Raw genomic sequence first — 16,913 nt, forward strand, 5'->3', positions numbered from 1 at the left:
TGGTCCTAACTAGAGAATTTTTCTTTAACGTAATTAAAAATTTTCTGTTCGTGAATTTGATAATAGCAGTTGCTTTTAACTTTACAAGTTCCTTTATGCCTGTAAATGTTTTATATTTAAAATTTTTACAGCTGAAAGTAACAATTATATTTTCATTTATATCAATCTCTATCAAGCGATAATTAATTCTGAAACATCTTTTTAGCAGGAATTCTTCAACTTCCGGTTACACGATGCTGGTTCATATATTAAATGCATATCTGAATATTCAGTGAATCTATTCCAAATGGTAAATAAAATGAACTCGTGGAAGGAAGAGAAAATTTCCACACTTTAAAATTCTTATTTCAAATAATGCAAATATAAAAAAAATAATAAATACCAATGCATAACACAATAATATCAAAAATAAGGCAAATCAAGAATACTATTTGATGTCCTTTATAATAATATAATAACTAATATCACAATGCATATGTTTTGTACTAGATACGTATAAGAAAGCAGTGTAAATTGCTTAAAGGATATTAATGATCTAACCTCATTAAGTGAAACTAAATTGTTAGGTATATTATTGCACCATAAAACATGCTGGTACAAAATAACATATCATCAGTAGCACATAAAATTTATTTACATTGGTAGTTTGTACTTATAGTAGCAAAACAATCATTATAAGCGTTAATTATATAAGCAGGGTTATCAAAAAAAAATTAGTAATTTATTATATTTTTAGTATATGTAATAGAAAAATATTCCAATGGACATTTTTAACATGATATATGCATGAGAGAACCAATTTGACTTGATTTATAAAATAACAACAGAAAACTGAATTCAAAAAGAATATCGAATGTCAAATCAAACTGTTAAAAATTCTATTTAAATATTTTTGGTTATTTTTGTAGATATCTGATTAAAAAATCAAATATTTGGAAATAACGAGAGCTAGTGTAGGGTTATGTTAGAGCTAGTTATTTCCATTTTGTCTTATAAATGAAGTTAAAATTTACTTTATATTGATGTTAAATTAAATTATTATCTAAGTATTCGGACAGTTTACAATAAATCCTACTTTAACTACGTAAAGCAGCTACAGCAACCGGATTATCCCGGAAATGTGTAAGAAAAGTAAAAAAGTAGTTAAATTACATTTATCCCTTTAAAATGGAAATCTTTCAAGAACTTTGTGACAATAACCCCAACGGAAAAATTGAGTTTTATGATATTATGACTGCAAAAATTATTGCATATATGAGTTTTATTTAAACAAAACGTAAATAAATAAAACTATTAATACTGGAATGACAAGAATCCACGAGTAGAAAAGCACATATGTAATACCATTACAAAGTTAGTGTTTAGGCCGGTATATTGGTCCGTTATTTATAAAATAAAATATCAGAAGTACCTATGGAACATTTGGTAGTTCATAAATTAGAGAATCAGAAAGCTACATAGAGCAATCTATCTTTAGAAGAAAATGTAAGTTTTATCAAGATGGGATACCTTCTCATTATGTAGTTTCAGTTAAACAATGTCTAAAAAATAGTTTTTCTAATCAATAAATTAAAAGAAGAGATCTCGTTGAATGGGCTCCTAGGTCCCAGAATCTATCACCTCTTAATTTCTTTTTCCGAGGCCACACAAAATCATTTTTTAAGACGTAATCGTCTCAGCAGAACAATTAATGGAAGGCATAGTTTAAAATATGCTGAGCTATTTCCAAAGAAAATCAGAATTTTAAAATAAAATCTATTATTGTGTTGGAAACATTAGAAATCATTTTAAAAACTTCTTAGACTAATGATAAAAATACAATTTTAAAAGCAAAAAAACTATAGCAAAGATAGTTTCGAAGGATTAATTTAAAAAGCATTTTTTAATAGAAAAGTTTTGATTAAAAAATATAAAGTTAGGGTAGCTGAAGTTGAAGGGTTAAATAAAAACAAGTTAGGTATTGTATTATTTTATTTTATTTTCCCCTGCTTTTTAATTGTTTCCATTGATTTTTTTTCTTCCTAAAATATAGCAATTGTAAATTTTTAAATCATTATCTCGTTTAAAAATTATTTAAACGAGAGAATTCTTATCATTCGACTAAGTTTTACTACAATACAGCGATTTTAACAAAGTATTTTTTTTTAAATCTAATCCATTCTAAATCAAAGTAAAAAACGTAAACGCCATAAAGGCAGAAATAGATAGCAACATACTTGAATAATCTGATATAATCTAACTAATCATTTTTGGCTATATTACTTAATTTATTACATTTAAATTTATTTAGGATATTAAAAAAACATATCAAGGAGCTGGATTATCTTTATAGGTTATGTGGCCAATAAATATAAAAGAAATTCCCACCCAAACGTATTTTGGTGCCTGCTCGAGGAAACAACCTCTCTAAGTCCCCTCTTAAAGAAAGACAAAAAAGTTTAAGCTGTTGATAATACTGCTTTTTATAGTTATAAGTTTTAGTTCTGTAACGTAGGTTCTTAGTATAACGCGTCAGCGTCGATCTGGAAAAAAAATGGTAAAAATTCTTTAATTCGGATCACATAATACTTAAGATAGTAATTATGAATCAAGAACTAAAAGCTATTTTTCTTCATTATATTAAGCTATCTAAGAATAAAATATAATACGCTTGGAACATTGAATACGTTAAATATTCTAAGATAATACGTTTAGTTCCAATTACTATTTGAACTGCTAAAATAGGTGTAATTTAGGATAGACAGATTGATACACACAAGTTTAAATGGTAAACTTTACATTTCCCTATTTTATTTACCTACGTCTTTGCATATTATACTATATGGGCGAGAAGCCTGTGACCCTATCTAAAATTTCTAAATATTTAAGAAGGATATTGTTACAGATTAAACCTATAATAGTAAGAAAAAGACCATTATTCATTTTTTGAATGCTCTTAACTACGTTCATGTCTTCATTGTATCTACATCAATCATCTTCAACAATTCTTTGGCTTTATACCTGAGGTAGACCACTTAATCTTAAATGGGTAAAAAAACAACCGTTCTTCAGTCAATAATTTGAACTATGCATTATTAATTCGCTAAGGAAACTCCTAGCATCTTAATTTAATGAGAAATTATTTTACGACAAAATCAAGATATGAATAAAAAATTTGTATAATTCGCCAATTAGAAAAGGTAAATTATTTCTATTATTAATAACGGTGATAAAATTTTTAAAAAATAATTGAATGTACTTTTAAGGTATTCAACTTTATTACTCTTTTAGGCACGCTGTGTATAATTAAAAAAAAATATTTGAAAGTTTAAGCTTCATGCCAGACTTACGCTTATATAAAACGTTTCATTCGAGAACACTATTATAACTTAAAATGAAAAATCATTGTTCGAACTTTGACAATATTTTGCTTGATAAAGCGAATTTAAATTTTTTCAAATATCCATGTTTGCTAGGAATATATATATATATATAAACCATTTTACGTGCAACTGGTTTCGCCTAAAACTAATTTTCTCACAGAATCTGGCAGCTTCCGTTCGCAGATAAACGTCTCGTTTCGGCAGTTATACGGCTCGGTTACAGCGTGTTGTTGTAGGCCTGCGAGTTGTTCGTAATTTAGTTTGCCATAGATAAGAGTTTTCCAAAATGGGCTTCCAGGAATCGAGCAAGCATAGAGGTTTAACATCAAATATTCATGTAATGTTATGCAAAGTGGTACATACATAATTATATAAACCATATCTTAAAGATATATGGGTATTTGTTAGCTTTTTTATAAAATACTGACTAATTTTTAGAAGAAATCGTTATATTTCTAATGAAGAAAAAACCACTTTTACAATGCGCCAGTGATCATTTAAAAAAAAATTTACTTTTATTAATTTAAAAATTTTGTCTAAATATCAAAATTGTAATAAAAAGAATTGCATTTTGCCTTAAGAATATTAGTTTTAAGTAATACTTTTTAAAACATTACAATATTGCTTTTAATTATATATTAAAGTAAAATATTCATACTATAACTTATAATTATCAATATAGAAAAACAATGTTATATTATGCCATCGTTAAATTCAATAGTTATTGTTATTCAAGGAAAATTTTAATAACAATAGACTAGTTACTATTTATGTTTAATACCCATTTGAATGAAATTCATGGACTCAAGAAATTTTATAAAAAATAGTGCCTTTGTATGGTAGTAGAACTGAACTTAATAGTACAGTCAATCTGGTATTTGAAATTTTAAAAGTTTTCTGTAAGAGAAGCTAAAAAAAAATATGTGTCAGCCCCTTGCCGTATTGTAGAGAATACTGGACAAAACGAGAGAGGCTACAAATATTTATTTTTTAAGCATAAGCCACTAATGACGGATAAAATACAACGGTTTGATTTTTTTTGAGAATTTAACACCTTTTTAGATACCGGATTGACTGAACTAGATAGAATTCAAAACATTTAAAATATCACACGCTCGCCAAATTTCCTATTTGGGGACCGAAATACCTATGAATTACTATACAATAGAAATTCGTTAAGGACAGTTTTGAGTTATACTCTAGTTATTAGAAGTTAGACTTATTACTGCAGAATAAAACATTGATTTATATTAGTAATACATCATTATAATTTTTAAACATTTAATATTTTTTAAATAATTCCAAACTGCAGAAGAATAATAAAAATGAAATCTTCAACTAAACCATTTTTTTTTGTAGAATCATTCCTCTATAATTTCATATTTTTTCTTGACAATGAGATTAACATGAGTTTTTTTAGATTTCTTACTAATATATTCCAAAGCAAATAACTATAACAAAAAAAATTGTAAATTATAAGTTCTAATTAAAATATTATAAAAGCAAAGAGAATAACAGAAAAATTATATTAAAAATACGCCTATATAATTTGCGAATTTGTCCTAAAGTGGTCATATAAATGTTTTACTTATTCGCATAATCTCTTTGACTTAAAATAATTTAGTTTTCCGAAAATCGATAAGAAATAATAACATTTTTGACAACATATTTGAAAGAAAAAGTCAATATTTCCTCCAACTTGATTGTTGCCTGGCAACCGAAAATAACAGTAAGGAAATATTTATTTCTGAACTGTAAGGAAATGTTATTTCCATACAGTAAACTTTAGAACATAAATGCGAACAGGCTTTTTCCTAAACAATTTTATTTTTAAAACTTTCAGCACAAACAAGGTTAACATTATATTTTAAAATTATTACTTATTATTTGTTATATTTACTGTTATTTGACAATTAGTACAAGTATTGAAAACTGGAAGAACTTGGGAACTAATAGCATTGTTTTGTTGAATATTTTCCAAACTAATAATTTTATTTGTATGACAATAACTATTACTATAAATGATCTTGATGTATTGGTTTTTGAATCCGGTATGGTAACTAAAAGTTTAGATAGTAGGTCTTGTATATCTTGTACAGTCATTTTAACCAGCTCGTCCATTCTGCAAGCTCTGGAAATTCCAAATATTACAGCTACCTACAACAATAAATAAGCATGTAAAGAATCCAAATATAATTTGAAGTTTTGTAAGTTACCTTAATCATTAAATATTCCTTATCTGGAGCTTCCTGAATAAATTTGTTTATTTCTTCTTTAGTTAAAATCTTGGATTCTTTTGGCTTATAGGCATGTGCTTTTTGTTTCAGGAATGCCCGAAGTTTTGAATATTTAGATATATCCACATCATGTCTAATTGCAAGGGTTGCCTTCAGCATTGAACAATTGGCCCATAAAGTTGAAGAATTCATCTTGGAACCAAGCTCCAAGAAGTATGCCATTACAACATTTTTTGAGAAAGAAGTTACATTTTTATTCGTACGGTAGTCCATGAAGCGGTTGTATGCATAGTTATACTTATTTCTAGATTTTATTGGTAACAATTCCAATGATGCAGCATTCACTGCCTCCGTGAGTTCTGGGAGAGTTTCAGAAATGGAACAGTCATCATCACTCATCATTTTACACGTTACTTTGGCTTTTTAAAACGTTAAAAAATCAACACTTTGGAAAGACGCCACAAATAAACTTTTCACTCGTCAAGTTTGACAATTTAAAATTATGTACTTCGTTTCCGTAGTTACAAAACAATGTTTCATGGCTTCTTTTATTTAAGGGAAAAATAATAATGTTGATTTAAAATTTTTAACATGATTAGTAATAATTTACCGTAATTTTAATGATTCCCGATTTTCGGAAAAATAGTATGTAGACCTCGTAGGAAAAGCCACATTCCCGGACTCCGTATTGCCAGTCCCGGCTTGCGCCTCGACTGGCAATTTTTACGATCGCCCGGGAATGTTAAGCTTTTCCTACTAGGTATACAATATACTATTCCCTTTAAAAATCTTTCATGTGGCTATTCTAGGACTAAATTTCCTTAATTGAATAAATGTTTCTACTAGACGTCCAGAAGCTGCGAGTTCAATTCCACACAGGGCCAAACTTTTTACATTTTTAGTTTACTTTTATTCCAAAATTCTTAGAGAATCTTTTAATTGTGAAATTCCCCTCCATTCTGATTTTTGAATATATTTTAGAAAAATTGCTGAAAATAGTTGTATGTAGTCTTTTTTATTAGGTATAAAAAAAATAAAATATTTTAAAGGGGTATAGGACTGCGAATAAGCAGCGTGAAACCTAAATATATCTAACTATTACTCCAAGATCTAAATATACATCCACTATTGCTTATAAGATTGTTAAAACCATAAAAAATAAAAGGCAGCTAGCTGATTGCTTAGCAAATTCGTTTATTGGAGAAGCTTTTAGTCAATACTATTCAGGCTATATTTTTTTTAATTTGGCGTAATTCCTCCAGGCCCAAAGTTTACCAAAATAATTCGCCTACACGTGATGATCGTTTCATTCCATTGGACTTTAGACTAATTTATTAGCATTATCTAAAAGAGACTGGTTAAGAAGGATTTCTTCTTAGGATTGCTAGATATTGTTCATGCTTATCAATTTGGTTTCCTATTAGATAAAGACACCTAACGTAGCATTAGACGTTTAACTTTTTGTTAAAGGTTCTTAAAACACGGAGCTCAAAGCGAGCTTTGTTACTAATCTAAGGCTTTTGACGGTGTGATCCACATTTCAGCTTTCTATAATATGTTATTAGAGGTGTTGCTCTAAAGTAGTTTAGAAGTTATTTATCTGGTCGATAGCAGAATGAGCAATTGTGCAATTTAAAATAATTGGATATTTTACACCGTTTACTAATGACACGTCAATTGTGTAGTGTATTAGAGTTTCTCAGCAGTTCTCCAGTCTTCTTTTATCTCATATTTCAAAATTAATGACGGAAATCGACTTTGCTATTCACTTTAACATCGTTGCTGGTTTTGGAAACTACTTGCTTATTTAAAAGGAATGCTCTATCCCGGAAATAAGTTACCAATTGTAATTCATGTCACAAAAACTTAAGGCCTAATATTTTTTTTACAGTTATATTCTCTGATGCTCAAAACATTTTTATTAATTATAGAGGTAAAGTCCTGTGCAACGATATATTAGAATGGTCACCCGTCAAAACACCAGCATTCCACCTGCTAAACAATGTTATCCACCTTCTATTTACATTGTTTGACAAGTAAAATGCTGGTGTTTTGACGGGTGACCATTCTAATATATCGTTGCACTGGACTATACGACTTTATTTAATCAGAAAACTAATAAGTTGCATGCCAATTTTATATAGGGACTAACATATAGTCAGTTGCCAACGTTACTTCGATTACATTATATTACTTATTTTGGCTGCAGCGAAATCCAACATCGCGTAATGGTTCCAATACCGTCTAACTAATCCTGATTAGATTGGTTATTAAGATTGGATTAGGTAAAAATACAACCAAAGGTAGAAAAAAGTTGTAAGAATTTGGTGAAATAAGAAATTATAAATAATACATTTGCTTCAGAAGTGCTTTTGCTACTGGTATTCGTATTGTAATACGAACGTCACACAAAACCCATAAGAAATTTTTGTGGTAAATCCAATATTAGTACCACTTCAAAAGCATTCTTAGTTAACCCATTTACGCCTACCGTCCTTTTGAAAGGATTTCAAAAAGAAACCTGTATTTTTCTGATTCAGCTGACGGTTTGAAGATGTCGCCAGTGTCACATTATATTTAGTTAACATCTTAAGCAAGGTCAATCGCTATCGTAAGGATTTTGTTAATTTTTTAAGATTTTGCAATGAGTGACTCAAGGTAAGATATGTTAAAACTCGTTTATTTTTTCGTTCTTGTTTTGATTGTTTTTAAGAAATAACATAACATACTGACCTTTTTATATATTTGTGGTTATGTTTCACACTTCTGGATCAAGCCAGGAGCGTTTAATTAAACGAGTCCTTTTAGAAGGACGGTAGGATTATATACTACTATATGGTTTTTTACAGGTATTGGAAAAAGCCACTAACCATGACAGAAATCTTAGAGGAATTGGAGAATGACTCTACGTCGGACAATCCTACAGGCATTACAATTTTTCCACCCGAAAATGCCAACGAAAACTACGATACCGATGAAGATTCTGGGGCTGAAGACGATGTAGTACCAAATAATTTACCCGGAGTGCAACTAAGGGCCCCGGCGGAAATTAAATTTGACGTAGAAGGTGAAGACGACTGGGTCAGTGATGACGATCTACCACTGTCCACTTTTGTTGAAAGGCGACCTAAACACATAAAGACGTTTGACTATACTCTCAATAAAGATTTAGAGTCTACGTTTATGCAATGGCAATAAGTTCAAACTGCACAAAGCAATCGTTCCCCTGGAAATATTTTCAAGCTGTTCTTTGATGAGAACTTGGTAGGAGAAATTGTCAATTTTACCAATATTTATGCACAGCAAAAAAACCGCCCCGGTAACGTTACTGCAGATGAGATGTACTGCTTCATAGGGGTGTTACTTGTCAATGGATATACAACTGTTCCAAGGCGACATATGTATTGGCAAAATTGCAACGATACCCAGAATAATCCTATATTAGCCGCTATTTCCAGAAATTTTAATTCATAATGAGTAATCTTCATTGCAGTGATAATACTTCCCCTGATAAAAAAAGACAAGTACTCTAAACTGCGTCCTCTTTTCAAGAGCCTAAATAAAAATTTTTTTGATTATGCCCGAGTTGAAGAGAATCACAGCCTTGATGAGGCCCTGATACCGTATTTTGGGAGACATAGCGGTAAGCAATTTATTCGAGGCAAGCCTATAAGGTGGGGGTATAAATTTTGGGTAGGTACCCTACGCCTTGGATACATTGTTTATTTTGATCCCTACCAAGGTGCGTCGACAACAATTCCGGACAAATATAAACACCTAGCTTTGGGAGCATCAGTTGTTCTCCAATATGCAGATGTTTTACAGAAAATGCCTTACCAGCCCTTTCACATATGTTTTGACAATTTTTTCACATCTTTGTCACTTCTAAAGGAGCTAAAATTAAGGAACATTAAGGGAACATGTACTGTACGTGAAAACCGGATCCCACAATCTCCATTTAGCAATGCGGCAGTTCTGAAGAAAAAGACACGAGATACATTTGAATGGGGTGTTGCCGATAATGAAATCGCATTATGCAAATGGAATGGCAACAGCGTTGTTACTTTAGCCACCAATGTATGTTTAGTTTTGCCAGTAAATAAGGTCAAACGATTTTCACAGGCTGAAAAAAAGCATGTTTATATAGATCAGCCTCAATTGATCAAGGCATACAACGAAAATATGGGAGGTGTAGACCGTAGTGACCAAAACATAAGTCAATATAGAGTTTCAGTACGAGGCAAAAAGTGGTATTTTCCGTTATTTTTCCACTGTGTAGACATGGCCTCACAAAACTCGTGGCAACTCCATAGGAATAATGGTGGTACTCTTGACCAACTTCAGTTTAGAAGGGACCTAGGGACACAGCTGCTCGAAACGTACAGGAAAACAACTAAGAGAGGACCTTCGAAATTGCCAAAAACTGCATTCCAATTCTCACGTCACGATAGACTAGATCATTTAGTTACATATCACGAGAGTCAGCGGAAATGTGCTGTGTGCCACAGTTGGTCTTCACCCAAAAAACTGTTTTGTGGACTATTATACAAATGAGTTTTTAAGTTTAAGTTTTAAGTATTTTGTAAGATATATAAACATATTTTTAAGTCTTTACTTATTTTTCTAATAGTAGCCCTTTATCCTACCGTCCTTTTAAAAGGACCGCTGTTTTTTCCAAAACTGGAAATTGATAAAAAAAATCATGATTTTTTCTCGACTTATGGGACCTTCTATTGACCGTTTTTAAGAAAAAAATATACAAATTCGGAAAAATATAGTTTCAGGGTCAAATGGGTTAAAGATTCGATAAGCTGCCAGCTGTGATTCCTCACTTAGTTGCTAATTCTAATCGTCTGACTGGGCATCGAATATTTAATTATTGTTATCGAATACTCCTGATGATTTTTAGATTAATTTTGACTCTGAAAAAGGTTGACGTATTATTTTCAGGCGATGGTACAAATGTTTCTACTAAATATATATTAGATGTAAATACCTGAAAGGCGCAAATTCCTTCATACCATTAAGCAAGTAAATAAACATATACTTCTCACGTTTCACACCCGCTCCACCTAGTTAAGTAATCAACATCGGACTTTGAACTATTAAACTTTATATTTTATTATAATCTGCAAAGCTTGCACCGCCCATCATGAAATAATTTCACATTGGCACACCCTTTTCTTGACTTTTCAATTGTATGCTCTCGTAAATGCAAAATAAACCAAAATCCTCATGAGCGCCAGCCAGCAAAATTCAGGTCACGGTTGCTTATGTTACGTTAATGATTAAGTCGTATTTTTTAAATAAATTTTAGTTGATGTTTGTAATAATCGCGTTATTAGAAAAAATATTCAATAACTAAATTTTGAAATATATATTTTAATACCTTAAATGTATTATGGTATATTTTTTTTTAAATTGATAACTTTTCTATTTCAGAATTTGCCTATAACCAAAGATGGCTGTAACTATCTATCCGAACATTAATCTTGACTGGTAAGTTATAGATTTTTTATTAAATATTTACTAGTATTTAAAAAGTATGTTCAACAGCTATATATTAACTAATACTACAAAATATTTGTTAATGGGAAGGGTCGTAAGTCTGCTTAGGATAATATGGTTTATCAGTACTAGCTATAGAACTTTTACACGTATCGCTGATTTGATGACATTTAAACTAACCTATAGATTCATAGAAATGCAGCTAACAATATAACGAAATCTTAAAATAGCATCTGGTTTTATAATGGAAATTAAGATTGTCTAAATATATATATATAGGCTTTATGTAATAATAAAAAGATTTAAAATTGCCATTAATAGTTAAGGGTTTAGTTAGAACATTATATATCATGAGATGTTAAAATATTTGGGTATCTCTAAAAGACACTCATAATAACATGACTATTCTATTGGTTCTATTAACCTAAATTTTACATTTAAAATGTATTGCCTATTTACCTTTCTATTTTGAAAACAAAAATTATAAGTCCTCATTTAAATTAACACAAATTAAAACAATGTATGGGCTCATTGATTACAATCATGTAACAGTTCATATTGTTTTTATGTAAAGCCTGGGACGTGATTTTCATACGATATTGATAGCTGTTATAGAAGAATTGTAGTTAATTCGATTAACCACCAAAAGGAACGCATGCTAAACCGATACAGATTATATTCTTATGATAGTTTTTCCTTTGATGTACTTACTTTTTGACAATAATTAAATTTATGACGTATTTTATTATTAATATATTAGAACTTTTAGATTATTATATAATAATTAATTTTTCAGTTATTAGAAATTTAGATGTTTAAAATTTTACCATTTTATTTTTAAAATATACCGTAAATAATAAATAAGTATTAAAACTTGTTCCTAATTAGAGTTTTCTGTTGAAATCCCTTGAAACTTTGATCTTTATTTAAAGTTAACCTCTATTCAAGTCTTCAAAAAATTAAATTAGTTTTCCATGCTACATATTTTAATATATTTTTCATGATTAAACTTATTCCTGGCGGTCTTGCACGCAAAATTAGCATATGTTGGACTATTTTTGTTCAGTTTAAGGCAACCATTTCATATACGCAAATTAGTCATTTATACTGTTCGGTAATAAATCAATTAGCAATATCAGCTCACCTAACTATTTTATTTTAAGGGAAATTTGTTCTTAATTTTTTTCCCAAGTTATACCTAAATGTATTTGTGATTTAATTATTTTTTTGAACTATTCTATAATAGGTACTGTTTGTATTTGTTTGCTTCACTTAGTAAGTTTACTTCATGTTTACTTCACTTGCTTTACTAAGTTTCCAGATTTCTGGACATACTCTGTATTTGACAATACTTTCAAGTATTTAAAAGCTGTTGTCACTACTACTATCAGAATATATCATGTTGCACCTTTGCAGAAATCATTCTATTTATGTTATATTGTGACATATTGGAGTATTGAAAAACTAATCGTGATTAATTAAATGGTAATATTTGCAATAGGGTAGGGTTCTTCCATTGCTTCATATTAAATTTAGTTACCTATTATATCTCCTTTAAATCTATTTGTTCTGTTTGTGAAAAAATAGAAAGCTCGCGCAGAGCGTTTAGCAATTATATGACCAATTTAACAAAATTATATGAAAACTTGCTCCTTTGTAGTACACATCTCATATAGATCTTTTACCATTGTGCAGGATTCAATCAGTAATAATGTTACTGTACTAATTTCTTTTCTGTTCAGTTGTAGTATTCCGCATGGCAGTAATTTCAAAACAACGCTTAAGATTTGCTTATTGTTATATAGGATCGATAATAAGTTTTCTTTCTTAAAAGCATTTCTTCAATATTCTCTAAAGGGACTACATTTTGATTACCTATTTGCCCCAGAATATCTCACCACCCACGTAAGATATATTTTGAATACGTAGATGCCGTAGGAACTTCACATTCTAAAGTTATGTATTCTGTTTTATTTTTTCCAGTTAAACTGAGTGGACGTAGCTCATTTGTGCTGCTTTAACAGAAAATCAACTAAGCTTACAGAATAATTTGATTTTCTCACACCTCTTTAGTAACTTCTCTCAGATTTCTCAACGTTTTTCATAATACTTTTAGAGTGTAGACTGAAGATAAATCGAATAGAGCATAAATTGATATACCTAAAGGCATACCTATATCCTTGCAAAAATGCTTTTGGATATGCTAAATGATATTTTAATAATTAAAAACGTTTTTTGAGAGAGCAAAAAAAACTCTTGCCGTAAGAAAACATTCTAAGTATCAAGATCTTCTCACTACAGCTTTTAGTGGCTATTTACATTTTACTAATATTGGCCTCCTAGTACTAGTTTCTGTTGTTTTTCTAGTTGTTTAACGTTTGTCTAACTTTATCACTATCTTTCAGTTTTTCTACCTTACTTCGAAGCGTGCAGACAGAGATTTTAAAAGAATATTAGGTGGACATTTGATGTCTAATGTATCTATACTACCTTTTTCTTTTTCCAAACCCAAATTTGAAAAGGTTCTGTTTGTAAAAGGAACTGTAACTTCATTTTTTCAGTATTTCCTAGTGACTAATTACAACTTTAAATGTTAAGAAATTCTAATAATTACGTTAAACTTATTACAAAAATTATATATTTTTTACCAAATAATTTTTCTTATTAATTATTATAATAAAGCAATAACTAAAAACACACGTTAAGAAAACTATAACAGTAATTATTTAGTGTATGCATTGACCTTTTTCTGAACTAGTTATCGCCAAAAAAAAATAAAAAGTATATTTAAAAAATCTAAGCAATAAAATGGTATCATCATCTAAAACCAAATAGTATAGAAAATACCTTTTAGTTTTCCTTATATTTTAATTCTCTATTTAGTTGTACATTCTTTGTAAAATTCAAAGAATTGCGTAATAGATTAGAATTGCACCAATTATGTTCATTAAAATAGGGCTAGATCAACTAAATTTGTTGGTATTTATTTTAACAATCATATATCTATAATAATTCCACCTCTATATATCTTTAGCACTATAAGTAAATAGTATTGTAACTAATTGTAGCTATTTATATTGACAATTATATTTTTTCACTTTGTAGAAAGGTACAGGCACTACTTCTTAATAGTTATATACTATAGTTTATTATGTATTTATTTGAGTAATTAAACGGTAAAATTTGTTAATTCACTTTATTAAACAATATATTTAGCGTAGTATTAACATATATAGGTAGTAAGAGAGTATTTTAGAGGGATAATTATTATTACTTTTATAATACCTATAAAGGATGTTATAGAATAAGATGCGGGTCCTTAATGGTGTCCAGAAGAAAAGTTTGAATAAAGCTGTGTCCTAAACCCCTTGACTTTTGAGCTGCAGGGTGTCTTAAATCTTAAGAAAAAAATCGTTTCTTCGTAGACTAAACATTTTTGAAAAATATTATGTACGCCACTGCTTTTCCGTAAACAAGAAGCTATTTTTAGAATCCCCATTTTTTTCTTCCGGCATGCGATTACCGCGGAAAAAAATTAAAACATTTTTATACAGTCAACTTATTAGTAAAAAAAAATAAAATTTATGTATTTTATAAACATATGTACAGAAATTATTTTGCCATTAAATTAAAAGAACAATACGTAAACAAATATGAAAATAGTTTGTATAACATAAATATAGATAGAAAAATTATGATGGAGAAACGATTTTTTTCTTAATATTTGAACACTATGTAGCTCAAAAGGAATGTAAGACACAGCTTTATTTGAACTTTTCTTTTTAAAATCGCCTAAGGATTATTACACTTAAGGATCAGCATCTTATTCTGTAACACCGTGTTTATTTTACTCGTTTAGTTTTATACATTAAATATTTTCGATGATTAAACATGGGAAAAAATTCTCTGCTTAACTTAAATTGTATTTAGAAATTAAAATTTTAAATGGTTTTGTTAAAAAATATAACATTCCAGAGTTGCTTTAAAACATATGTACCCGTTGACAAATTTCATAGTAAAAAAATATGTTCAATAAAGACTCGTCACTATTTCTAGTAGAAAGAATGGTCGACTAATTATATCTGTCGTTATAATATGATATCTGTGTGCATTTTTAAGAAACGGGATTTGACATAGAACCTTCCTTTTATACAGGGTGTTATAAAATTCGGTGCAAATATTTTAAGAGCGTATTGGTGGAGTCAAAATAAGACTTTTTTTTTCATGTAAACGTGTGTTCTAAAATGCTTGCTCTCAGAGCTACAGCCCGCTACAATTACTTGAAGAAAATTGATTATTTGGAACACCGACTACAGTTATACCTACAGTAAAATTTTTTGAATATTTGAAAGTATTTTTTTTTTTTTTAGTTTTTTTGAGTGCTTTTGACATTTTCTGTCCCAAAAATGGTGTAAACCCAGGTTCCAGGGCGGTTTACCCTTATGATGACTTATATGTTACGTTTCCGATAAGAATTTTAAAAATCTAGAACACTATGTTGGCAATGAAAAAATCTAAAATTATTGTTTTTTGCATTTTTTTCGTTACCATTAATTTGATTTAACAAATATTAAAGCAGTCACGCTTCACTTGGTTTTATCTAATTTGATAGCTTAATCGGGTTTAATAATGCTTCTTTTTCATTTATCAGCGATTTTACCAAAAACACTTAAATGTATCGAACAGATGCAAGAATCCAAAATTTTAGATTTTTTCATGGTTAACTAGATGATGTTGCTAGATTTTTAATTTTCCTATTGGAAAGATAAGATAGGGGTCATCAGAAGAGTAAATACCCCTGAATCCTCCCCTAAATTTAAACTTACACTATTTTTGCGACGGAAAATGAGAAAGCCCCGAAAAAACTAAGACTTGCAAATTTTGCGGAAATTTGTCGCATAACAGTTGTCACGGTTCCAAATAAAATCGATTTTCATCAATCAATTTGCATGTGCTGTAGCTCTGAGAAGGGCATTTTAGTAGACATATTTTTAGAAAAAAAAGTCTTACTTTGACTCAAATAATACGCTCTAAAAATATGTGCACCGAAGTTGTGTAACACCCTGTAAAAAAAAAATTCTTTTGATCTCTATATTTCCCTCAGGAAATTTTACAAATTTTTGTAAAACAGCTGATAACATTTAAATGTTTGTGATTAGCTTCAAAAAGCCTAACACGAACGGGTTTTCTCTCTTAAGCTATTCTGATTTTATATAAATATATATATATAATATATATATATATATAAATATATATAATATATATATATATATATATATATATATATATATATATATACCGAGTAAAAATAAAAAATAATTACATTATAAAAGATAAATCTAAACTAAAGATAAAACTAAGTCTTTGGTGAGTTGAGTTTTACTATGGCTAAACAATCCTATGCGAGATTTGCAAATCCGGCCACAAACATCACACGGAAATTCCTGCAGAGCCGGTCTTTGGGTTCTTCTACGAGGGTTGTCTTTTAAGTTTTGCATATGCAGCTGGAATAAAACAAAAAATAACTTTTAACGACTTTATTGTTTTTTAAAGTATTCTCCACGAAATTTAATGCACTTTTGCATGCGCTCAAACCAGTTGTCAAAGCTGTTATTCCACTCGTTTGTGGGTACTGTCAAAATTGCATTTTTAAATGCGTTAACTGCTTCCTCTGGCGTCTGAAACCTCTGACCACGCAGTTCATTCTTGATTTTTGGAAAAGTATAGAAATCGTTGGGACTTAGGTCGGGACTGTACGGAGGATGATCCAATAATTCGACGTTTTGATAAGTTAAAATTTCAATAG

General features: G+C 29.5%; 2 protein-coding genes across 2 annotated transcripts in view; both read left to right on the forward strand.

Annotated features, from left to right (window-relative positions):
• The window catches only part of LOC126743443 (RNA-binding protein Musashi homolog 2), a 218,539-nt gene that overhangs the window by 61,415 nt on the left and 140,211 nt on the right, over positions 1-16,913 (forward strand). Inside the window, exon 2 of the mRNA XM_050450544.1 lies at positions 11,042-11,098. Coding sequence (XP_050306501.1) covers positions 11,061-11,098 — 38 coding nt within the window. The 5' untranslated portion in view covers positions 11,042-11,060. The remainder of the gene's footprint in view (positions 1-11,041; positions 11,099-16,913) is intronic.
• LOC126742822 (piggyBac transposable element-derived protein 3-like) lies at positions 9,428-10,153 on the forward strand. Its single transcript, XM_050449626.1, has one exon. It carries the CDS (start codon positions 9,428-9,430, stop codon positions 10,151-10,153), a length of 726 nt encoding a protein of 241 aa, XP_050305583.1.

Source organism: Anthonomus grandis, chromosome 12 (genome assembly GCF_022605725.1).
Source record: "Anthonomus grandis grandis chromosome 12, icAntGran1.3, whole genome shotgun sequence".
In the NCBI taxonomy this organism is placed as follows: Eukaryota; Metazoa; Arthropoda; class Insecta; order Coleoptera; family Curculionidae; genus Anthonomus; species Anthonomus grandis.

Bases quoted from the DNA above. Each gene is read 5' to 3' on its own strand.
- LOC126742822 (XM_050449626.1), top strand. From the start codon at position 9,428: ATGCCTTACCAGCCCTTTCACATATGTTTTGACAATTTTTTCACATCT.